This window comes from Lynx canadensis, chromosome A1 (assembly GCF_007474595.2).
Source record: "Lynx canadensis isolate LIC74 chromosome A1, mLynCan4.pri.v2, whole genome shotgun sequence".
In the NCBI taxonomy this organism is placed as follows: Eukaryota; Metazoa; Chordata; class Mammalia; order Carnivora; family Felidae; genus Lynx; species Lynx canadensis.
The window spans coordinates 86,676,408-86,698,031 of record NC_044303.2 but is presented as its reverse complement, the minus strand read 5'-3'; the positions used below and the strand labels follow the sequence as shown (position 1 = coordinate 86,698,031).

Here is a 21,624-nt window from a genome sequence, read left to right as displayed (position 1 = left end):
GAAATGGGCAGAAGACATAAATGACACTTTTCCAAAGAAGACATCCAGAAGGCTCACAGACACATGAAAAGATGCTCAGCGGGATTCATCATCAAGGAAATACAAATCAAAACCATGATGAGATACCACCTCACACCTGCCAGAATGGCTAAAATTAACAACTCAAACAACAGCAGATGTTGGTAAGGATGCAGAGAAAGGGGAACCCTCTTATACTGTTGATGGAAATGTACACTGGTGCAGCCACTCTGGGAAACAGCGAAGAAGTTTCTCAAAAAGTTGAAAATATAACTACCCTACCACCCAGCAGTCACACTACCCTGTACCAATAGAATATGAAAATACAGATTTGAAGGGGCAGATTCACTCCGATGTTTATAGCAGCACTATCAACAGTAGCCAAACTATGGAAAAAGCCCAAATGTCCATCAACTGATGAATGGATTAAGAAGAGGTGGTATAAATATATAAAAGAGACTATTACTCGGCCATCAAAAAGAAAGAAACTTTGCCATTTTCAATAATGTGGATGGAACTAGAGTGTTATGCTAAGCCAAATGGGTCAGAGGAAGATATATACCATACGTTTTCACTACTATATGGAACTTAGGAAACAAAACAAAGGAGCAAATGGAAAAAGAGAGAGATAAGGCAACCAAGAAACAGAGTCCTAACTATAGAGAACAAGCTATGGTTACAGGATGGGAGTGGGATGTAGAGATGGGTTAATAGAGGATGGGGATTAAGGAGTGAACTATTTGTGATGAGCACTGGGTGTTGTATGGAAGTGTTGAATCACTTGATTGTACACCTGAAACTTATATTATGCTGTATGTTAACTAGCTGGGATTTCAATAAAACTTTTAAAAAAAGAATGAAATTAGATGTTGTATTACACCACACATGAAAATTAACCCCAAATGGATTATGAGCTGACTTGAAAGAGTAACTAGAAGAAACATATGGAAAAAAGCTCTTTGATATCAGTCTTGGCAAAGATTTTTCAGCTATGACCAAAAGCACAAGCAACAATTGCAAAAATCAACAAATGATACTGCATCAAATTAAAAACCTTTAGTTGTTTGTGACATGGGAGAAATTATTTGTAAATCATATTTTGCATAAGGTGTTGACATGTAAAAACATTTAAAAATCATATAATTAAAATTTTTTAACTTAATATGGATATATATAAATATATATTAAAATATATACCTACATTTAATTAATTAAACATATGTAAATGCAAATAAACATGTGAAATATAGATTTATAAATAAAAGTATATAAAAATCATCAGCAAACAATTTTTAAATCCATTAAAAACTGGCAAAAGACATAAAAGTCATTCCTCTGAGGAAGACATATAAATGGTCATCAAGTATATAAAAAGGTGCTGAATATCACTAATAATCAAAGATATAGAAACTGAAATCACTATATGTCACATGATACGCATTATTTGCCTTTTATCAAAATGAAAGTTGAAAATAAGTGTGGTGAGACTGTAGAGAATAGTAGATCCATGTATGTTATTGAAAGGCATGTAAATTCCAACACCCATTATGGAAAACAGTCTGAATGTTTCCCAATATATGTATTGTATTGTACACGTGTTTTCAAAATATGTATTAACTACATTTTTTCTATCCATTTTATATCAATGAAAAACAATAACACTTTTGTACAATGATGACAACAAATGTTAGCAGCTATATGTTTATTACAGGGTTCAGATAAATGTTGATTTACAGTAATATACAAATATTTTTAAAAACTTGCAAAAACCACTGGAGAATATTGGAAAATAATACCCACTATTGGAGAATAATAGCAAAATATGTCTTTAGCTAATACAGAGTAGTTTCTTTGTTAAGTTTAGATGGTTATAGTGTTAATTATTGGCTAACTGACTTAAGATTCATTTCTTACCATTTATTGATTCCAATTTTTTTGTATAAAAGTCAGTAGTAGTTATCTTTCAGAATGTTTATGCAGAAATAAAGGAAATAATTGGCAAATTCACATGTATAACTTAGATATACTCAGAAATCTCATCCTCATCATCAAGTTCTCTGTTCTAAGACTAGAACAAACTAGCATCACATCATCTCCAATATTATCACAAAGAGGAAACATAAGGAAGAAACTTATGGGTAAAAACCAGTGAGATGCCAGAGAAGAAAACAACCAAATAATAAAGAAATTATGCTATAATTGATGACAAATCTGGAAAAATTTTTAAGAAAGAAGAAAAATAAATATGAGGTAAATGAGATGGACAGAAAGAAGACATATAGAAGGTCAAAAGTGTGAAGATAGTAGGGGGACATGAAGGGAGAAATAATGGAATAAAAGCTAGGATAGTTTAAAAGTAAATTATTTTTTTTATTCAAAGGTATTCATACACATAAGTTAACCAGAAGTACATTTAAAATAATAAGAAATTAGGAGCGCCTGGGTCGCTAAGTCGGTTAAGCATCCGACTTCGACTCAGGTCATGATCGGTTTGTGGGTTTGAGCCCCACATCAGGCTCTGTGCTGATAGCTTAGAGCCTGGAGCCTGCTTCAGATTCTGTCTCCCTCTCTCTCTGCCCCTCCCTTGTTCATTATCTGTCTCTGTCTCTCAACAATAAATAAATGTTAAAAAAATAATAAGAAATTTAATGTTAAAAAACAAGCATAAAAAGAAATAATTAAACTAAGAAATAAGTGAAAACAAACATACTAAAATTTAGAAAGTAAATTAAACTTTACTTTCAATTTCTTGCTATACAAATTTAAGTTTCTACATAAATTTATGTGAAACATAAAAAGTTCAAAAATAAATGTATAAAGAATAAGTGTAGGAATAAAACGTGTTGTCTTTTTTAATTATCCTGTTACTGGATATGTGAGATCAACATACTATTTTTTTTCTGTTTGGATTGCATAATGAGTATTGTCTCCTTTACAAACCAATTTCAGTACTTTAAAAAATGTCATTATGTGACTCTCACTGACACCAGCTAACATTATACTATACTTACAAAATTTTTCAAAGCCTGTTATAATTGTAGTATTTGCAAGTCTAATATTGTGAGACTAATTCAATAAATCAGTTAAAATGAGCTTGTACTATTATTCTTGCCAATACAAAGAAAGGAAAAAAATATAACAAATTTGGTATTACTGGTTTTCCATAACTACTGCAAGAGTAAGTTAGAAAAAAATTGCAATCTGTGACTATACTAAATTGTGTAAAATTTGAAATTATCATAAAATATTCCCAAGTGAGAATTAACCCAGGGCTGATTGGATTAAATTTGAAATGAAAAACAATATTACGTTATACCAGGGGCCTATTGATGTGAACACAGAGATGGAAACATTTCCCCTGAGTTAGAAATTGCTAAGACACTCCACCAACATTCAGACCCATGTAACCATGTAAATGCAGCATCCTGTGGAGCAGTACCAATGATACAATGGATATCTAATAACTTTACAACAATTTGTATTAACCAGATATTTTGAAATTATTTGAATTTGTATTGGAAAATATTTTTATTTGTAATTATTGAATTACATGTACAAACCAATAGATTGATGCTACCAGATCATTATTATTGATAACAATTTGAAGGTAGGTAATAATTTGAAGTTAGTAGGTATCAGAGACATTGACATTTTGCATATTTATATATTTGGTATCATTTCGCACCCAAAAATTTTCCAAGTGCCACTTTCATGTCCCTGTTTCTCAGGCTGTAAATTACAGGATTCAGGCTGGGAGGTAACAGAGAATATAACACTGACATAAAGAGGTTCAGTGATGATGGGGATTTTGAGGTTGAACCTAAATATGCAATAGATCCAGAAAAGAGGAACAAGGCTACCACAGTTAGATGGGGCATGCAGGTGGAGAAGGTTTTAAACTTGCCTTGTGAAGAAGGAATTCTTAGAACTGTGGAAATAATATAAACATAGGAAGCAACCATTAAAATAAAACATACAAAAGCAAAACAACAACTAACAATAATAAACATATATTCTAGACTTTGCTCCCCAGAACAAGCAAGAGTAAGCAATGCTGGAATATCACAGAAAAATTGATGCACCATGTTTGGCCCACAGAAGTGGACAGAGAATGTACCTGCAGCATGAATGGATCCATAGACACACCCACTAAACCATGATGCTGTCACCATCTGCACACAGGTACCTCTACTCATGATGGCCTCATAGCGCAGGGGACAGCAGATGGCAGCATAACGGTCATAGGACATCACTAGAAGGAGGGCAAACTCTGTGCCAGCAAAGAAAACAACAAGAAAAACCTGTGAGGCACATCCCACAAAGGAGATGGAATGACTGTTGTTCAGAGAGTTCATGATGGATTTGGGGACAGTGACAGAAATATAACAGATATCAATCAAGGACAGATTTTTCAGGAAGAAATACATAGGGGATTGGAAATGCTGGTCAATGGTAGTGATTGTGATAATGAGCAAGTTGCCCATCAGTGCTTCCAGGTATATCAGCAAGAAGAATGGGGCATACAGTCTCTGAAGCACCTCATTATCAGGAAGTCCCAGGAGCAAAAATTGTGTTACTAGGGTCACATTGGTTAGTTTCTCAGGCATGATGATTCTTTTATCTGGAAACATAAGAAAAAAAATTCTTGTCATCTTCAGAATCTGTCTCTTTTTGTTGGTTCTGTTTTCAGTTTATTGTGAAGTTATTCTGAGGTAAAGCAGATCTTGCAGACTATAATTTCTTCAATGAATAGAGAAAGTATTATATTAAGACAGTCATTTAGTCAGATGAGGAATTTTTTTCATGTGATATCCTAAAATTTATGCATAAAATAGAAAATATTACCTCAGACATCCATAGATGAGGGATTTTTTTTTTACCTTGATGGAATAGGTTAAAAGTAGCAGGAAAATTTGGAATGAAATGGGTAATTTCTTTACCCATTCTTGGAAATTTGCTTTAGTTCATTGTGAACTGTGTTCTTGGTATATTTCTGGTTTATTTATGCTTCAAGTTTGTATTTAAGATCTAGTTAGTTAACATACAGTGTAGTATTAGTTTCAGGAGTGCAATTTAGTGATTCACCACTTACATATAACACCCAATGTTCATCACAACAAGTGCCCTCTGTTATGACCATCTCCCTTCTAGCCCATCCTCCTCCTACCTTCTCTCCAAGAAAGCTCAGATTGTCCTCTATAACTAACAGTCTCTCTTATGCTTTGACGACTCAGTATGAATAATGGGGAGGTTATTTCTCTACTTATCTCTATCCTATTACAGCATAGGTAAATAAGGAGGGAAGAGATGGGTAGAGCTGAATATTATCTTTGTATATTTTTCTGTGACAATGATAGAGACTGTGACAATAATATACATTTTGAGTGTAATCACGGTCACAATAAAATCACTACATTCATACCAAGACTTTAAGAAGAAAATATGTAAGATTTATTTGAAGGCAATCAAATCCAAAAAGTATTTATATATTATGAATTATGTATTTTCCTTCAATAAGGACACATGACTACTAGGCAGCTAATAAACAAAATTAAAATACAATACTATCTTATTTTCATGAAGGAAAGTGGAATGTAAACGGTGAAATAAACTTACTTTACTTAGACATATCAACAGAGCTGGAATTACATTGGGATGCTTATAATGAATGCATAGAGGTTTGAAAGAAATTTACTTACCTAATACAAATCCAGTTTCCCTAATTTTAGGAGTCAATTATTTAAGACACTGTGGACCTTAAAGAGAAAAATGAAGCTAACAAAGTACAGTTTCTCACTTCTGAATCAAAGTTGAAAGCTGGATCTTTAGTCCAACAGGTAAAAATTTCTGTTTAAATGCTGCTATTGGTCTGGTTTCCAGTGCATTGCTGAATGACAGTCTCCTCTCCGCTGGAGCACAGATTCAGTGGGCACTTATATGGGTCTTAGATTTTTGTGTGTATTTACAGTTGACTAACTAGAATGAGAGCTAATTAACTGCATTAACCATATGCTCTGATTGTCTCATGTTGTCATCACATACAATATGAAGTTGGAAGTGCAAGCAATTAGGTCCACATTGAGATTTTTTCCCCCAGTAAGGCTGCATACCATGAAACCTTCTAATTACTAACAAGAATACTGTTAATAGACCTTTGTGAAACTTTACTTTGTCAGGTAATGGATTGATTTCAGTTCATAAACTAATATTTTTAAAAATTTTTAATGTTTATTTTTGAGAGAGAGAGAGAGAGAGAGTGAAAGAGAGAGAGAGAGAGAGAGAGAATGGGAGAAGGGGAGGGGCACAGGGAAAGGCAGACTCAGAATCCCAAGCAGGCTCCAGGCTCGAACTGTCAGCACAGAGCCCAACTTGGGGCTCAAACTTGTGAACCATGAGATCGTGACCTGAGCCAAGTCAGGACGCTTAACTCACTGAGTCACTCAGGTGCCCCTATAAACTCATATTTGAACAAAAGTGATTGACTCTTTCTTTTTATTTTGCTAAGTATTTGATTTTTTAAAATATTTGTCATAAGCAGGACATCATTCCTTACACCATATAAAATATGTAAGATAAAAGATGATGGAGAAACTTAAATTCCCTTTTTTTTTAAATCTCCACTGTATTTTATTTCCTTGGGGGGAAATAGCAGGTATGTTACATGTACTCATTTTTTGCAGTTTCCTGTGTATTTGGAATATACAAATGCAAAAGACATATACATTGATATAAGTAAGATCTTACTAGGTTTTTTTTACCGACTTTTTAAAACATTTTTCAGAAGCACATAGAATACTATTACAATTTAAAATTGATTAATTTGCATAACTAAACTCATAATTCTTCATAAAAGTCAAAATTATTCCCAATTCCAAATTTACCAATGTATGTACAGTAATTAAGTAAGATATCAGGGAGCCTGGGTGGTTCAGTTGGGTAAGTGTCTGACTTGATTTTGGCACTTCCGGTTCATGAAATCAAGCCCCTTGCCAGGCTAAGTGCTGACAGCGCGTAGCCTGCTTGAGAGTCTCTCTCTCCCTTTCTACCTATTAATCCCTCAAATTAAATAAATAAACATTTTTTAAAAGGTAAGTAAAATGTCATTTTTTCCCACTTAACTCTTGGCTACTATATACAATTTATTTTCAAGTCTTATACAATTTGACTGATGTTACCAAATCATGGAATCGGAGTTTTATAACATTTTACCCCCAAAAAGCTTATCCAATTACCTATGGATAAGAATGTCTTTGCTTGAGTCCAGGAGTCCAGTACCAAAGCTCAAGCAAACCATTATAGCAAAGTGTCCATGACTGAATGCATTGAAGAGGGAAAGGGAATATTTCACTCTACCCATGTCACCATTTTCCTATGGCAGCACAGATCCATGTCAAGAGAGATCCTCTTGCTTTAAAATGTCTTCCAAAGAGGGAAGTAAGGGCATGTGAATAAGCACTCCTGTCTCTACATTATGTGGGAAACTGCCAAAGACACCATGCACAATACTGAGGTGATTTCCAAAGTGAGAGGTGGGGACAGGCCTGAAACAGTGAGAAAGGCCAGAATGCATCAAAAGTAGATGGATCCTATTAGCCATTTCAAAGACTCCATCATGAAGCACACACAGGAGCCATTTGTTACATTACACATGCAGATCTTCCAAGTGGTTCATGGGTACCCTCCATGCTCTGCATGCTTCATTCACACACACACATCCTGCCTTATGGCCAAGTCCCTGTGCATTTCTCAGAGGGAAACAAACAAACAAAAAAAAAAGAATGAGTTTGCAGACAGTGAGAGAACATGTATATAAAGGTGACCCAAATCTGTGGGATTAGAATGAGTACATAAACTTAAACATTCAGCATTACAATAGGGAAAACAAATAAGAGGTTTCCAGCACTTATCTCACTTGGCAGGTGGAAGAGAAGGCATAATATCTTGATTCCTCCAAAAAAGGAAACAGGAAGTGTGGAGTCTGTATATAGAAGAAAGAGGTTTGGAAAAACCTGAATACCTAGTAGGTCTGACGGATGATAGTTCTTGCTTGATGCCATCCATTAAAGACTAGAGGAGGTGACTACTTTTTCAAGTGCAAGACAGTAATATAAGACTTGAAGGAATTTGAAAAATCCATAAAATATACCACCAAAGGAATATAATGATTTTCTAATAATTGGTCCCCTCAAGATAAAGAATTCTAGTTTGCCTCCTAAATAATTCAAAATATCTATTATAAAGAAGCTCAGTGAGAAATACAACAAATCAACAGAGACAGAAAACAATAAAGAAAAAAATAGAATTCAAGAGAGGGAAATCATAAAAATGAACCAGATGAAAATTCTGGAGCTCTGGAGAATAGTAAATGAAATTTTTAAAAATTGCAACAGAAAAATCAAGAATAGATTTGATCAAACAAAGAAAAAAAAGGTACTGCAAACTTGAAGACAGGTCGTATAAAATTAACCAGTCAGAGGTGAACAAACACACAAAAAGAATGAAAAAGAGTAAAGAAAATTAACACAATTGGGCGCCTGGGTGGCTCAGTCGGTTAAGTATCCAACTTTAGCCCAGGTCATGATCTCACAGTTTGTGAGTTTGTGCCCCACATCAGGCTCTGTGCTGACAGCTTGGAGCCTGGAGCCTGCTTTGGATTCTATGTCTCCTTCTCTCTCTCTGCACCTCCTCAGCTCATGCTCACACTCTGTCTCTGTCAAAAATAAATAAAATTAAAGAATTTTAATAAAAAAATTAAAAAAAGAAAACTAACACAATTAGGGAATATCATCAAGGAAATATATATATATGTATACACACACACACACACACACACACACGCACACATGCACTACAGAAGCCCCAGAAGAAGAGAGAAAGTGTAAGAAAGTGTATTTAAAGTAATAATAACTGAAAATGTCCTAAATCCAGAGAGTGGATGGACATCCAAGTTATTAAAGCTCATGGTGCCCAAGATTTATAATTAAACTATATAAAACAAAGACAAAAACATAATTTTATAAAAAGAAAGAAATTCCTCACATACAAGGTAACAAATAATCTATCAGCATATTTCTCAGAAGTAAAAATACAGGCCAAAGGGTCCCCTGTGGCTCAGTCTGTTAACCTCCAACTTCAGCTCAGGTCATGATCTTGCAGTTTGTGAGTTCAAGCCCTACATCTGGCTCTGCGCTGGTGGTGTAGAGCCTGCTTGGGATTCTCTCTCCCTCTTGCCTTCTCTCACTCTCTCTCTTTCTCTGCCTCTTCCCCCATTGTTCTCTCTCTCTTTCTCTCTCTCTCTCTATAAATAAACTTAAAAAAAAGAAAAGAAAAAGAAAGAAACAATACAGGCCAGGAGAGGTAGGGTGATATATTGAAGGAAAGAAAGAAACAAAAATCAAAGAAATTAAAGAGAGAAAGAGAAGAAGAAAAGAAAGAAAGAAAGAAAGAAAGAAAGAAAGAAAGAAAGATCCAACCAAGTATTCTTTACCTATAACAGTTGTTCTTCAGAATTGAGGAAAAATAATTTCCCAAACAAACAAAAGCAGAAGTAGTTTAACATTAAATCTGAATTAAAATAAATGTTAAAATGAGTTCTACAAGCTTAAATTATTATAAAAAACACTAATACATGAAAATACATAACACATTCATAAAGGTAAGTATATAGTTTGAAGCATCATTCTCTAATACTGTAATATGGTTGTGAGTTAATCACTTAGCTTTCATATAAAGGTTAGAGGGCAAAACTATTAAAATAACAATAGCTACAATAATGTGTTAATGGATACACAATATAAAACAATATATATTTCAATATCAAAACAAACGATGTGAAAAGGGAATTAAAGAAATAAAATGTTGGTATATGATCGAATTTATCAGTTAATATAGATTGTTATAACTATGTTTTAGATAAGCCCTATAGTAAACGCACAGTAGACACACACACACACACACACACACACACACACACACACACACAAAATGTATAGTAGATGAACAAATGATAAACAGAAGGAAATTAAATTATAACACCACAAAAATTATTAAATTACAAAGACAACATATGTGAAACAAAGGGATAACTAAAATAAAAATCAGCCAAAAAATAATAAGATGATAATAATAATTCAGCATTTAATATAATTACTTTTTTTTGATTTTTAAGTTGTGTGTTTATTTTATTTTTTATGAAATGTATTGTCAAATTGGTTTCTTTTTTTTTTAAATATGAAATTTATTGTCAAATTGTCAACACCCAGTGCTGACAGCCAGTATTGTCAACACCCAGTGCTCATCCCAACAGGTGCCCTCCTCAATGCCCATCACCCACTTTCCCCTTCCTCCCACCCCCCATCAACCATCAGTTTATTCTTAGTTTTTAAGAGCCTCTTTAAATGTAAATACATTAAATACACCAATCAAAAGACAAAGTAGCTAAATTGATTTTAAACTAGAAGACACAACTTTATCATGCCTACAAGACTTAACCTCAGCATTAAAAGTACACAGGCTAGAAAGGAGGAAATGGCAATAGTTATTCTATGCAAGTGGAAATCAAAAGTGAATAGGGTAACCATATTTATATTAAACAAAATAGGCTTTAGGACAAATATTGTAACATAGATAAGGAAAGTCATTATATAAACAGGTCAGTGTATTAAGAAGGTATAACAATAGTAAATACATGTGCACCCATTATGGAAGCACAAAACATATACAAAGGAAATATTAACATATCTGAAGAAGGAAATAGAAATACAAAAATAGTAAGGGACTTCAATATTCACTTTCAATAATGGATAGATCATCCATGTAGGAAATACATTTTAAAAATGGACTGGAGCTATACTATAGGCCAAATAGACATATAAACATGTACCTGCTATTTTGTCCAACAATAGGAAAATAAAGATTTTTCTCAAGCCCACATGGAATATTCACCCACATAGATAATATGTTAGGCCGCAATAAATTTCTTAAAAAATTAGGAAGACTGAAATTATACCAAATAACTTTCTTTTATTAATATGTTATTTCACATTGGTTGATTTGCAAATATTGATCCATCCCTGCAGCCCAGGAATAAGTCCCACTTGATTGTGGTGAACATATCTTTAATGTACTGTTGGATTCAATTTACTAGTATTTTACTGAGAATTTTTATATTCATTTTCATCAGAGATATTGGACTGTAATTTTCTTTTTTTTTGTGGAGTATTTGTCTTGTTTTGGAATCAAGGTAATGCTGGCCTCAGATAATGGGTTTAGACGTTTTTCTTCTATTTCTATTTATTTGGAAGAGTTAGAGAAGAATAAGTATTAACTCTTCTTTAAATGTTTGGTAGAATTCCCCTTGGAAGCCATTTGGCCTAGGACTGTTGTTTTGTGGGAGGTTTTTGATAACTGATTCAATTTCTTTTCTTCCTACGGGTCTGCTCACATTTTCTATTTCTTTCTGTTTCAGTTTTGGTAGTTTGTGAGTTTCTAGAAATTTGTCCATTTCTTCCAGACTGTCTCATTTGTTGGCATATGTTTTTTTTTTTTCATAGAATTCTCTTATAACTATATTTCTGTGGTGTTAGTTGTGTTCTTTCCTCTTTCATTTGTGCTTTTATTTACTTTGATCCTTTCCTTTATCTTTCTGGTAAGTGTGGCTTTGGGTTTAACAATTTTATTAATACTTTCAAAGAACCAGCTTTTAGTTCCTTGATCTGTTCTGTTTGTTTGTGTAGCATTTATTTCTGCTCTAATCTTTATTATTTCCCTTCTACTGGCTGTAGGCTTCATTTACTGTTCCTTTTTTTCCTCCTTTAGGTGTAATGTTAGGTCGTGTATTTGAGACTTTTCTTGCTTCTTTCCGAAAAATATTGGAATATTTTTAGAATAATAGGTACTAACTCTTCTTTAAATGTTTGGTAATAATCACCTCTGAAACCACCTGGTCCTGGACTTTTGTTTCTGGGGAGATTTTTGATTACTGCCTTAATTTCTTTGGTAGTTTTCAGTCTGTTCCATTTTTATATTTCTCCCTGCTTCAGTTTTGGCGGTTTATATGTTTCTAGGAAAGTATTTGTTTCTTCTCAGTTGGCAAATTTGTTGGCATATATGTTTTCATAGTATTCTCTTTTCACTGTATATCTGTGTGTTGGTTATTTCTTCTCTCACATTTGTGATTTTATTGATTTCGGTCTTGTCTCTTTTTTCCTGGATAAGTCTGGCTAGATGTTTATAAATTTTATAGACTTTTTCAAAGAATTAGCTCCTGGTTTCATTGATCTCTCTCCCTCTCTCTGTCTCTCTCTCTGTCTCTCTCTCTGTCTCTCTCTGTCTCTCTCTTTTTTCCCTAGGCCCTTTGAGAGTAAGGTTAGGTTGTTTATGTGAGATTTTTCTGTCACTTGATATAGGCCTGTATTGCTATAAACTTTCCCCATAGAACCACTTTTTTTTCCTCATACAGAGGTTTGGGGACATTGTGTTTTCATTTTTACATATTTCCATGTACTTTTTATCTCTTCTTTGATTTATCTGGCTGATCCATTCATTGTTTTGCAGCCTGCTATTTAACTTCTATGGATTTGTGGTCTTTCCAGCTTTTTCCTTGTGGTTGACTTCTAGTTTTATAGTATTATGTTCAGAAAATTTGCATGATATGATTTCAATCCTCTTAAGCTTGCTGAAGTTTGTTTTGTAGGCCAACATGTGATACATTCTGGAGACTATTTCTTATGAACTTGGAAAAATGTATATTTTGCTTTTTTTAGGATGCACTTTTCTGAATATGTCTGTTAAATCCATTTTCCAGTGTGTACTTCAAAGTTTTGTTTTCTTCTTGACTTTAAGATTAGATTTTTCTGTTCTAGATGTTCTAGATGTAAGTAGGCAGTAAAGTCCCCTTGTGTTATTGTATTTCTTTTGATTAGTTCCTCTGTTTGTTATAAACAGTTTCATGTATTGGAGTACTCCCTTGCTGGGTGCATAAACATTTATTATCCTCTTGCTGGGTTGTTTCCTTTATTATAAAATGTCTTTCGCTGTCTGTTTTTACAGTCATTGTTTTAAAATTTATTTCATCAAAAAAACCTATTTTTTTCTGAAATATGTATTGTGACTTTGTCTTTCTTTTGACATTCATTTTCATGATAAATAATTCTACATCCTCTCACTTTAATTCTTCATATGACTTTAAGTCTGAAATTGCTCTCTTTTAGGCAACATATAGATGGGTCTTGTTTTGGCTTTTTTTTGTTTTTTGTTTTTGTTTTTGTTTTTAACTCACATTCCAGGGAATTACTGATAGATATGTATACATTGACTTTTATTACTTGTTTTGTGTTTTTTTCTGATCATTTTTTTTCTCTCTTTCATGGTTTGCTGGATTTCTTTGACCATATATTTGGGTTTTGTTTCTCTTTATTCTTTGCATATCTATTATTGGTTTTTGATTTGTCATAACCATTAGGTTTGCATATAACATATTCTGCATATAGCACTCTAGTAATTTGATGGCTGCTTAAGTTTCAACCTGTTCTTTATTCCTCTCCTGCAAACGTTTTTGGTATGTGGTGTCATATTATTACATCCTTTTATTGTTTTTGTTCCTTGCCTGATTTATTTTACAGAAACACTTATTTTTACTGCTTTTGTGTTTCCTACTTTTATACTGTATTTTTGGTCTTTCCTTTCCTCTCAAAGAATCTCCTTTATCATTTCTTGCAGGAGTGGGTTAGTGGTCATGAACTCCTTTAGTTTTTGTTTGTCTGGGAACTATCTCTCTATTCTGGATAGAGAATTCTTGGCTTCAAATTTTTACCATTCAGCACTTTAAATATATCATGCCACTCCCTTCCAGCTTGCAAATTTTCTGCTGAAAAATCTATTAATAACCTTATGGGTTTTCCCCTACTATATTCCTGTCTTCTTTTGTCTTGCTGATATATATTTTCTTCTTTATCATTACATTTTGCCATCTTAATTACAATTTGTCTTGGTGTAGATCTGCTTTTGTTGATTTCGTCTGAGACTCTGTGTGCCTTGGATCCAGCTATCTAATTCCTTCCCCAAATTAGGAAAGTTTTCAGCTATTATTTTTCAAATACATTTTTTTGCCCCTGTTTTCCTCTTTCTTCTTCTTCTGGGATCCCTATAATACAAATACTATTATGTTTGATGGAGTCACTGAGTTCCCCAAGTCTATTCTCATTGTGCATAATTATTTCTCTCCTATGTTCAGTTTGATTACCTTCCTTTACTCTAGCCCTTAGGTCATTACTTCATCCTTCTGCTTCTTCCAGCCTGGTGTTCATTCTATCAAGTGTGTTTCTCATTTTGTGTTTGAATATTTTATTTCTTTTATGTTATTCTTTATCTTTGTGTTAAGGGTCTCACTGATGCCTTCTCCTTTTTTTCTCAGGTCCAGCAAGTATCTTTATGGTCACTACTTTATTCTGTATCAAATATGCTACTTATATATGCTTCACTTTGATCTCTGGGCTTGGCCTTGTCCTGTTCTTTCATTTAAGAAAATTTCTCTATCTTCTCTTTATGTCTAAGTGTCTGTATCTGTTTCTGTGTGCTAGGGAAGTTAGCCACAACTGCTGTTCTTGAGGGTAATGGCCTTATGAAAAAGATGTCCTTAGTGATCTGCCACATAGTGTCCTCTGTTCCCCAGCATCTCATTCATGTTTTATGTAACATCTCCAGTGTGTGCTATGTGTACTCTGCTGTGTGTTCTGGTCACTTTATTGTTTTCAGGTCAGAGGATCTGCAAAGGCTCTCTTTGCCTGTTGTGGGTGATATTTTGTCCCTGGCCTGAATGGGGTGAGTTTTAACTAGGTATACTCTGGTCTGCTTGTGAAATATGACCTTTCACGACCTTTGCCAGAAGTGAGGCCCTGCAAAACTTTGGATCATGAAAAAGTTTTGGCAGGGGCTCATTCTTGTCTTCTATGGGAGGGAGCTCACCATGCTGAGACTGAAGCAAGTGTGACTAGCAAGGGCAGTTCTTCCAGAGCAGTAGAGGGTGGAGGCTGGGTGTAAGCAAGTGAGGTAGCAAGTGTTGGCACTGCACTGGTTCCTGCAGATAACCCTTTGCTTACACTGAAGGGTTGGGGAGAGAGAAATTGTCCCTGCCAGTTTTGTTTGTTTGTTTGTTTGTTTGTTTTCTGGAGGAATATCTTCATAAATGTTACTTGTCTGGGACATGCTCTGAGATGACCAAATATCATCCCCGCCCTGTGGGGGGGATTTTAAGTCTCTCAAAATTCGACCCCTGTCACTTTTCCAGCCAATTTCTAGGGGGATTTGTGGCCCTGTGTGAGTTCTCCTGTGTGGTAGACCATCTCTCTTTCTTTTCTGATTACAGATACCTCCCCACCATGGTCTCAGGATCCATTTGTCTCCTAAACCACATCTCTGCACTTCCTATCTTCTTCAATATGGCTTCCTATTTACCTTTAATTGTGGAGTTTCTTCTGTCAGTCTTCAGGTTGATTATTGAAGTATTTAGGTATTTTTACCTAGTTGAATTCATGGGATGAGGCAAGCCTGGTGTCTTCCTATTCCTCCACCATCTTCCTTTCTCTTAACCATTTCAATCTAAATTAGATTCTATTAAATTAATTCAAAAAATGTGTGTGAATTTCTACTACCAAGTGACAAGTGTTTTCCTTTACCCTATATCTCTAGCCATAGATAATTTGAAATCACCTTTTATTTTTTGTAAATGTCAAGACTAGAAAAAAATTACATTACATTCTTATTATAAATTGCATACCACTGAGTATCAGTTGATTCAGCACATAATTTTTTGCTAAATAAATGTTTTATTTATGTGTATTTATTTTCCTATTTATTATTATAGGATTATATATGCATATATATGCATATATGTATAGCATATATATGCAATATACGCATTCATACTGTATGCTTTATATATATATATATATATATTCAAATTATACCCTGTATACTATATATTTATTCACTGTTTAGAATGTTGCAATTTTTTAAACCTAAAATATTTATGATTGAATTCAGTCCATGATCATATAAATATATAAAACTACCAATAAAATAAGGAATTATTAGATAATTATCCTTATAACTGTAGCAAATAAGGTTGAGAACCATCCATGTGCTCAGTATTTAATATGACAGAGTTTATAATCATTGAAATTGACAGGGAAATGATATTAAAGTTCATTTAATTGGAAAAGAGAAAATAAAGCTTCTATTCTTTAAAGATGTCATATTTTCTAAATAACAAAACCCAAAATTATCTATAGTCAAACGTTATTTTATTTATTTATTTTTTAAATATTTATTTGTTTTTGAGAGAGGGAGAGAAAGACACAGAGTGCAAATGGGGGGTGGGCAGAGAGAGAGGGAGACACAGAATCTGAAGCAGGCTCCAGGCTCTGAGCTGTCAGCACAGAGTCTGACACAGTGATCTAATTTGGAAACCTCAAGATCATGACCTGAGCTGAAGTCAGAAGTTTCACTAAGTCACCAAGGTGCCACAAAATGAGTACTCTTCTTAATACTCATCACCCATTTAACTCTTCCCTCTGTGAACCTCCCCTCCAGCACTCCTCAGTTTGTTCTCTATATTTAAGAGTCTGTTTCTTTGTTTGCCTTGCTCTTTTGTTTCCTCCGTGTTCATCTATTACATTTCTTAAATTCCACATATGAGTGAAGTCCTATGGTATTTGTCTTTCTCTTACTAACTTAACTTAGCATAATACTCTCTAGCTCCATCCATGCCATTGCAAATGGCAAAATTTCATTCTTTTTGATGACTAATATTTCATAGTATATATATATTTAATATTATAATATATATAATATAATATAATATAATATAATATAATAACATAATACCACATCTTCTTTCCCCATTCATCGGTCGATGGGCATTTGGACTCATTCCATAATTTGGCAACTGTTGATAATGTTGTTAAACATTGGGGTGCATGTTTTCTTTCAAATCAGTATTTTTGTATACTTTGGGTAAATATCTCTCAATTGCTGGATGATAGGGTAATTCTATTTTTCTATTTTTGAGGCACTTCCATACTGATTTCCAGAGTGGCTGAACCAGTTTAGATTCCCACCAATAGTGTAAAAAGTCTCCTATTTGTAGACATCCTTATCAATATCTGTTATTTCCTGTGTTGTTAATTGTATCCATTCTGACAGGGGTGAGGTGATATCTCATTGTAGTTTTGATTTGCATTTCCCTGATGATGAGTTATATTGAATATCTTTTCTTGTGGCTGTTAGCCATCCCTTTGTCTTCTTTGGGAGAATGTCTATGCATGTCTTTTGCTCATTTCTAACTGGATTATTTGGGTGTTTTTTTTGGGGGGGGTGTTGAGTTTGATAAGTTCTTCATAGATTTTGGATACTAACTCTTTATCAGATAAGTTATTTGCAAATATTCTTTTTTCCATTCTGAAGGTTGGTTTCTAGTTTTGTTGATTGTTGCCTTCACTGTGCTTTTTATCTTGATGAAATCCTAATAGTTTGTTTTTGTTTTTATTTCTCCTGTCTCAGGAGACATATGTAGTAAGAAGTTGCTACAGTTGATGTCAAAAAGGTTACTGCCTATGTTCCCTAGGATTTTGATGATTTCCTGTTTCACATTTAGTTCTTTCATCCATTTTGAATTTACTTTTGTGTATAGTGTAACAAAGTGGTCTAGCTTCATTTTTTTTTCTAAGCAATTTTAAAAAAGAAGAAAAGCCTGAGGCATCTCAATGCTGTACTTCAAGTTATATTACTAAGCTGTAGTCGTGAAGACAGTATGCTACTGGCACAAAAACAGACACATAGTTCAGTGGGACAGAATAGAAAACCCAGAAACAGACCCACAACTATCTGGTCAACTAATATTCGAACAAGCAGGAAAGAATCTTCAAAGGAAAAAAGACAGTCTTTTAAAAAAAATGGTGTTGGGAAATATATATTATTATTATTTAAATTATAGAAATTTTAAAACAGTTGCATTTGAATGGTTTGCTTAAGTTAGACTTTTGCTCATTTGTTTGTTTTACTTAATAACTGAATGATAGAGAATGTGTGAATAGGTAAAAACAATACTAATTAGACCAAATTTTACAAGAGTGCTTTAGGAGTTTCAAGCTCAAAAAGAGAAATTGAACTTTAGGCTGTTAAGAAAATCCAGCTACAGCTGATAAAAAAAAAAAAGGAAGAAAAGAAGAAAGAAAGAAACAAAGAAAGAAAGAAAGAGGAAAGAAAGAAAAGATAGTGAGTCTAAATATAATGTATACACTGCATGCAGTTTGGGTAATTTTGGTGTGTCTTGACTGGTCACAAAAACATAGTTTCTAGAAGGTAAATGAGAGCATCCTTGGCTAACCAAATCTGAAAAATGAATATCTATATGCAAAATAATATTTTATTTTTTTTAAATTTTTTTCAACGTTTATTTATTTTTGGGACAGAGAGAGACAGAGCATGAACGGGGGGGAGGCGCAGAGAGAGAGGGAGACACAGAATCGGAACCAGGCTCCAGGCTCTGAGCCATCAGCCCAGAGCCTGACACGGGGCTCGAACTCACGGACCGCGAGATCGTGACCTGGCTGAAGTCGGATGCTTAACCGACTGCGCCACCCAGGCGCCCCAAATATTTTAGATCCCAACCTTACACTAACCTCAAAAAATAATGTAAAATGAAAGCAAAAACATAAAATAGCTAAAAATAAAACTTACATTATAAAACTCTTAGAAGAAAACATAGGTATAGTTTCATGACAACTGATTTGGAAATGATTTCTTGGTTATGACAAAGCACAGGCAACAAAATAAAGACTAGACAAGTAAGACTTCATAGAAATAATATATATATATATTATTGCAATGAACAATATTATCAACTATGTACAAATTATATTTCTGATAAGGATTGATATCAGAACACATATATTAATCCTACAGCTGAAAAACAAGAATAAAAACAATCTCATTAAAACATGGGCAAAAGACTTGTATAGAAATTTCCATAAAGAGGATATACTGATGACCTATAAGCACATAGTAAGTTATTTAATTATTAGAGAAATACAACACAAAACCACAAGTTTTTGTCATTATTTCATTATAATGAAATAAAGTATGAACAATGTATGATTTGCTTATATGAGGTACTTAGAATAATCAAATTCTTAGAGACAGAAAGTGCAACAGTAGTTGTCATATGTGGAGAAAGAGTTAATGGGGAGGTATTTATTTTATTATTTTTATTTTAATATACTTGATACACAATATTACTTTAGTTTCAGGTATACAACATAGTGATTTTACAAGTTTGTAAGTTATGCTATGCTCACCATAGTGCGGCTACCATCTGCCACCATACAAATCTATTACAATATCATTGACTTATTTCCCATGTTGTGCCTTTTATTCCTATGACCTATTCATTTCATAACTGGAAGCCTGTATCTCCCATTCCCCTTAACTAATTTTTCCCACTCCCCTCTTCACATCCGCTCTGGCAACCATTAGTTTGTTCTCTGTATTATAGATCTGATTCTTCTTTTTGTTTGTTTGTTTGCGTTCTTATTTATTTATTTAGATCTATATATGAGTTAAATTATATGGTATTTGTTTTTATCAGTCTGACTTACTTCATTTAGAACAACACCTGCTAGGTCCATCCATGTTGTTGCAAATGGCAGAATCATATCCATTAAGGAAAATCATCCAAAATATAAAGAGAACTAAATAACTCAACACCAAGAATCCAATTAAGATTTGGACAGAATAGGGACACCTGGGTGTCTCAGTTGGTTGGACATCCAACTTCAGCTCAGGTCATGATCTTGTGGTCTGTGAGTTTGAGGCCCATGTTGGCTCTGTGTTGACAGCTCAGAGTCTGGAGCCTTCTTTGAATTCTGTGTCTCCCTCTCTGCCCCTCCCTCGCTCATACTCTGTCTCTGTCTCTGTCCCTGTCTCTCTCTCTCTCTCTCTCCTTCTCTCAAGAATAAATTAACATTATTGTTTTTTCAATGGACAGAATCTGTGAATAGACATTAGGCCAAAGAAGTAGTATTGATGGACAACAGATACATAAAGATTTACTCAACATTACTAATCATCAGGAAATGCAAATCAAAAACCCCGTGGTAGTTATTATTTTTAAAGGGTATGCAGTTTTAGTTGAAGAATATGAAAGTTCTAGAGGTGGGGGGTAGTGATTATTGCACAACATAGTAAATTTACTTAATACCACTTACCTGTATATTAAAAATGGTTAAAACAGTAAATTTTTGTTTATGTATATTAACAAATTGAAAATGATAATTAAAGTGTGCCTGGGTGGCTCAGTGGGTTGAGCATCTGACTTCGGCTCAGGTCATGATCTCATGGTCTGTGAGTTTGAGCCCCACATTGGGCTCTGTGCTGACAGGTCAGAGCATAGAGTCTGCTTAGGATTCTTTGTCTCCCTCTCTCTCTGTCCCTCCCCCACTAATGCTCTGTCTCTCTCTCTCTCTCTCTGTCAAAAATAAATAAACATTTTTAAAAAATGGTAATTAAAATATTACATAGTCTGCGTGCCCCTGGGTGGCTCAGTCAGTTGAGTGTCTGGATCTTGATTTCTCCTCAAATCATGATCCCAGGGTCATGGGATTGAGTCTTGCATTGGGCTCTGCAGTGAGCATGGAACCTGCTTGGGATTCTCTCCCTCTGTCCCTCTGCCCCTCTCCCAAACTTGCATGCTCTCTCATTCCTTCTCTAAAAAAATTAACGCATAAATATAAATAAAACGTGAAATAGTCTGATCTACTGTTTAATGCAAAATGCTTGAACATGTGGTAAGAATAGACACTTAAAAACATTTTAAGAAACAGTTTAGTAGAATCTATTAAAAATTGATATGACCATATCGTATATATACTAATTATCTTTCAAGAGACTTAGTCAAAGAATCATGTACGTACATCCACAGGCAAAGTATATAAAATGATGTTAATCATAAGGTTACATATGATGGTGAAAATAAACTTGCCAAAATATTGAATATCCATAATATTTAATAGTATGCTATTACATAAAACAGGAAGCCATGTGAAATATTGTTGTGTGTGAAATGTAAGTTTCTAAATCATGCATGGTGAATATCAGATGTTGCATTTTTTATGATTATGTATGCAAAGTCACAGGATGTGTATTGGATTCACATTCCAAATCTTGCACCTCCTATGGTCCCTGGGAAGACAAGTGGGAGTGAGATAAGTTTCACTTTAATTATGGTTTCCTACATTGCTTGGTATTTTACATGGATAACATTTGCATATATACCTGTTTTAAAAATGAAAAACAAAAAACAAAAAAAAAACATAGAACTGGAAGGAAATAAAGCAAAATAGCATCCATGACTTAATGTATGGTCCTCAATCAAAATTTCAATTCTTGAATTCAAATGTTTTCTTTCCATTAAAATCTTCATTTCATAACACATCAATATATAGAAAGGCACATCCTGAAACTATTTGTAGACTTGTTTTAATATGCTTAGCATGGAAAATTGCAAGAAGCAAATAAATTGTCTTTCTGAGTTGTCATAGGTCTGGGTTT

At 33.9% G+C, this 21,624-nt stretch overlaps 1 protein-coding gene across 1 annotated transcript; it reads right to left on the bottom strand.

The window, feature by feature from the left end:
* Positions 1–3,692: 3,692 nt before the first annotated feature.
* LOC115512584 (olfactory receptor 14A16-like) lies at positions 3,693–4,625 on the bottom strand. The gene has a single exon (XM_030313790.1). The coding sequence runs from the start codon at positions 4,623–4,625 to the stop codon at positions 3,693–3,695; it is 933 nt and encodes a 310-aa protein (XP_030169650.1).
* Positions 4,626–21,624: the final 16,999 nt, after the last annotated feature.

Excerpts from the sequence above, each read along its gene's own strand:
- LOC115512584 (XM_030313790.1), bottom strand. The coding sequence starts at position 4,625 with ATGCCTGAGAAACTAACCAATGTGACCCTAGTAACACAATTTTTGCTC.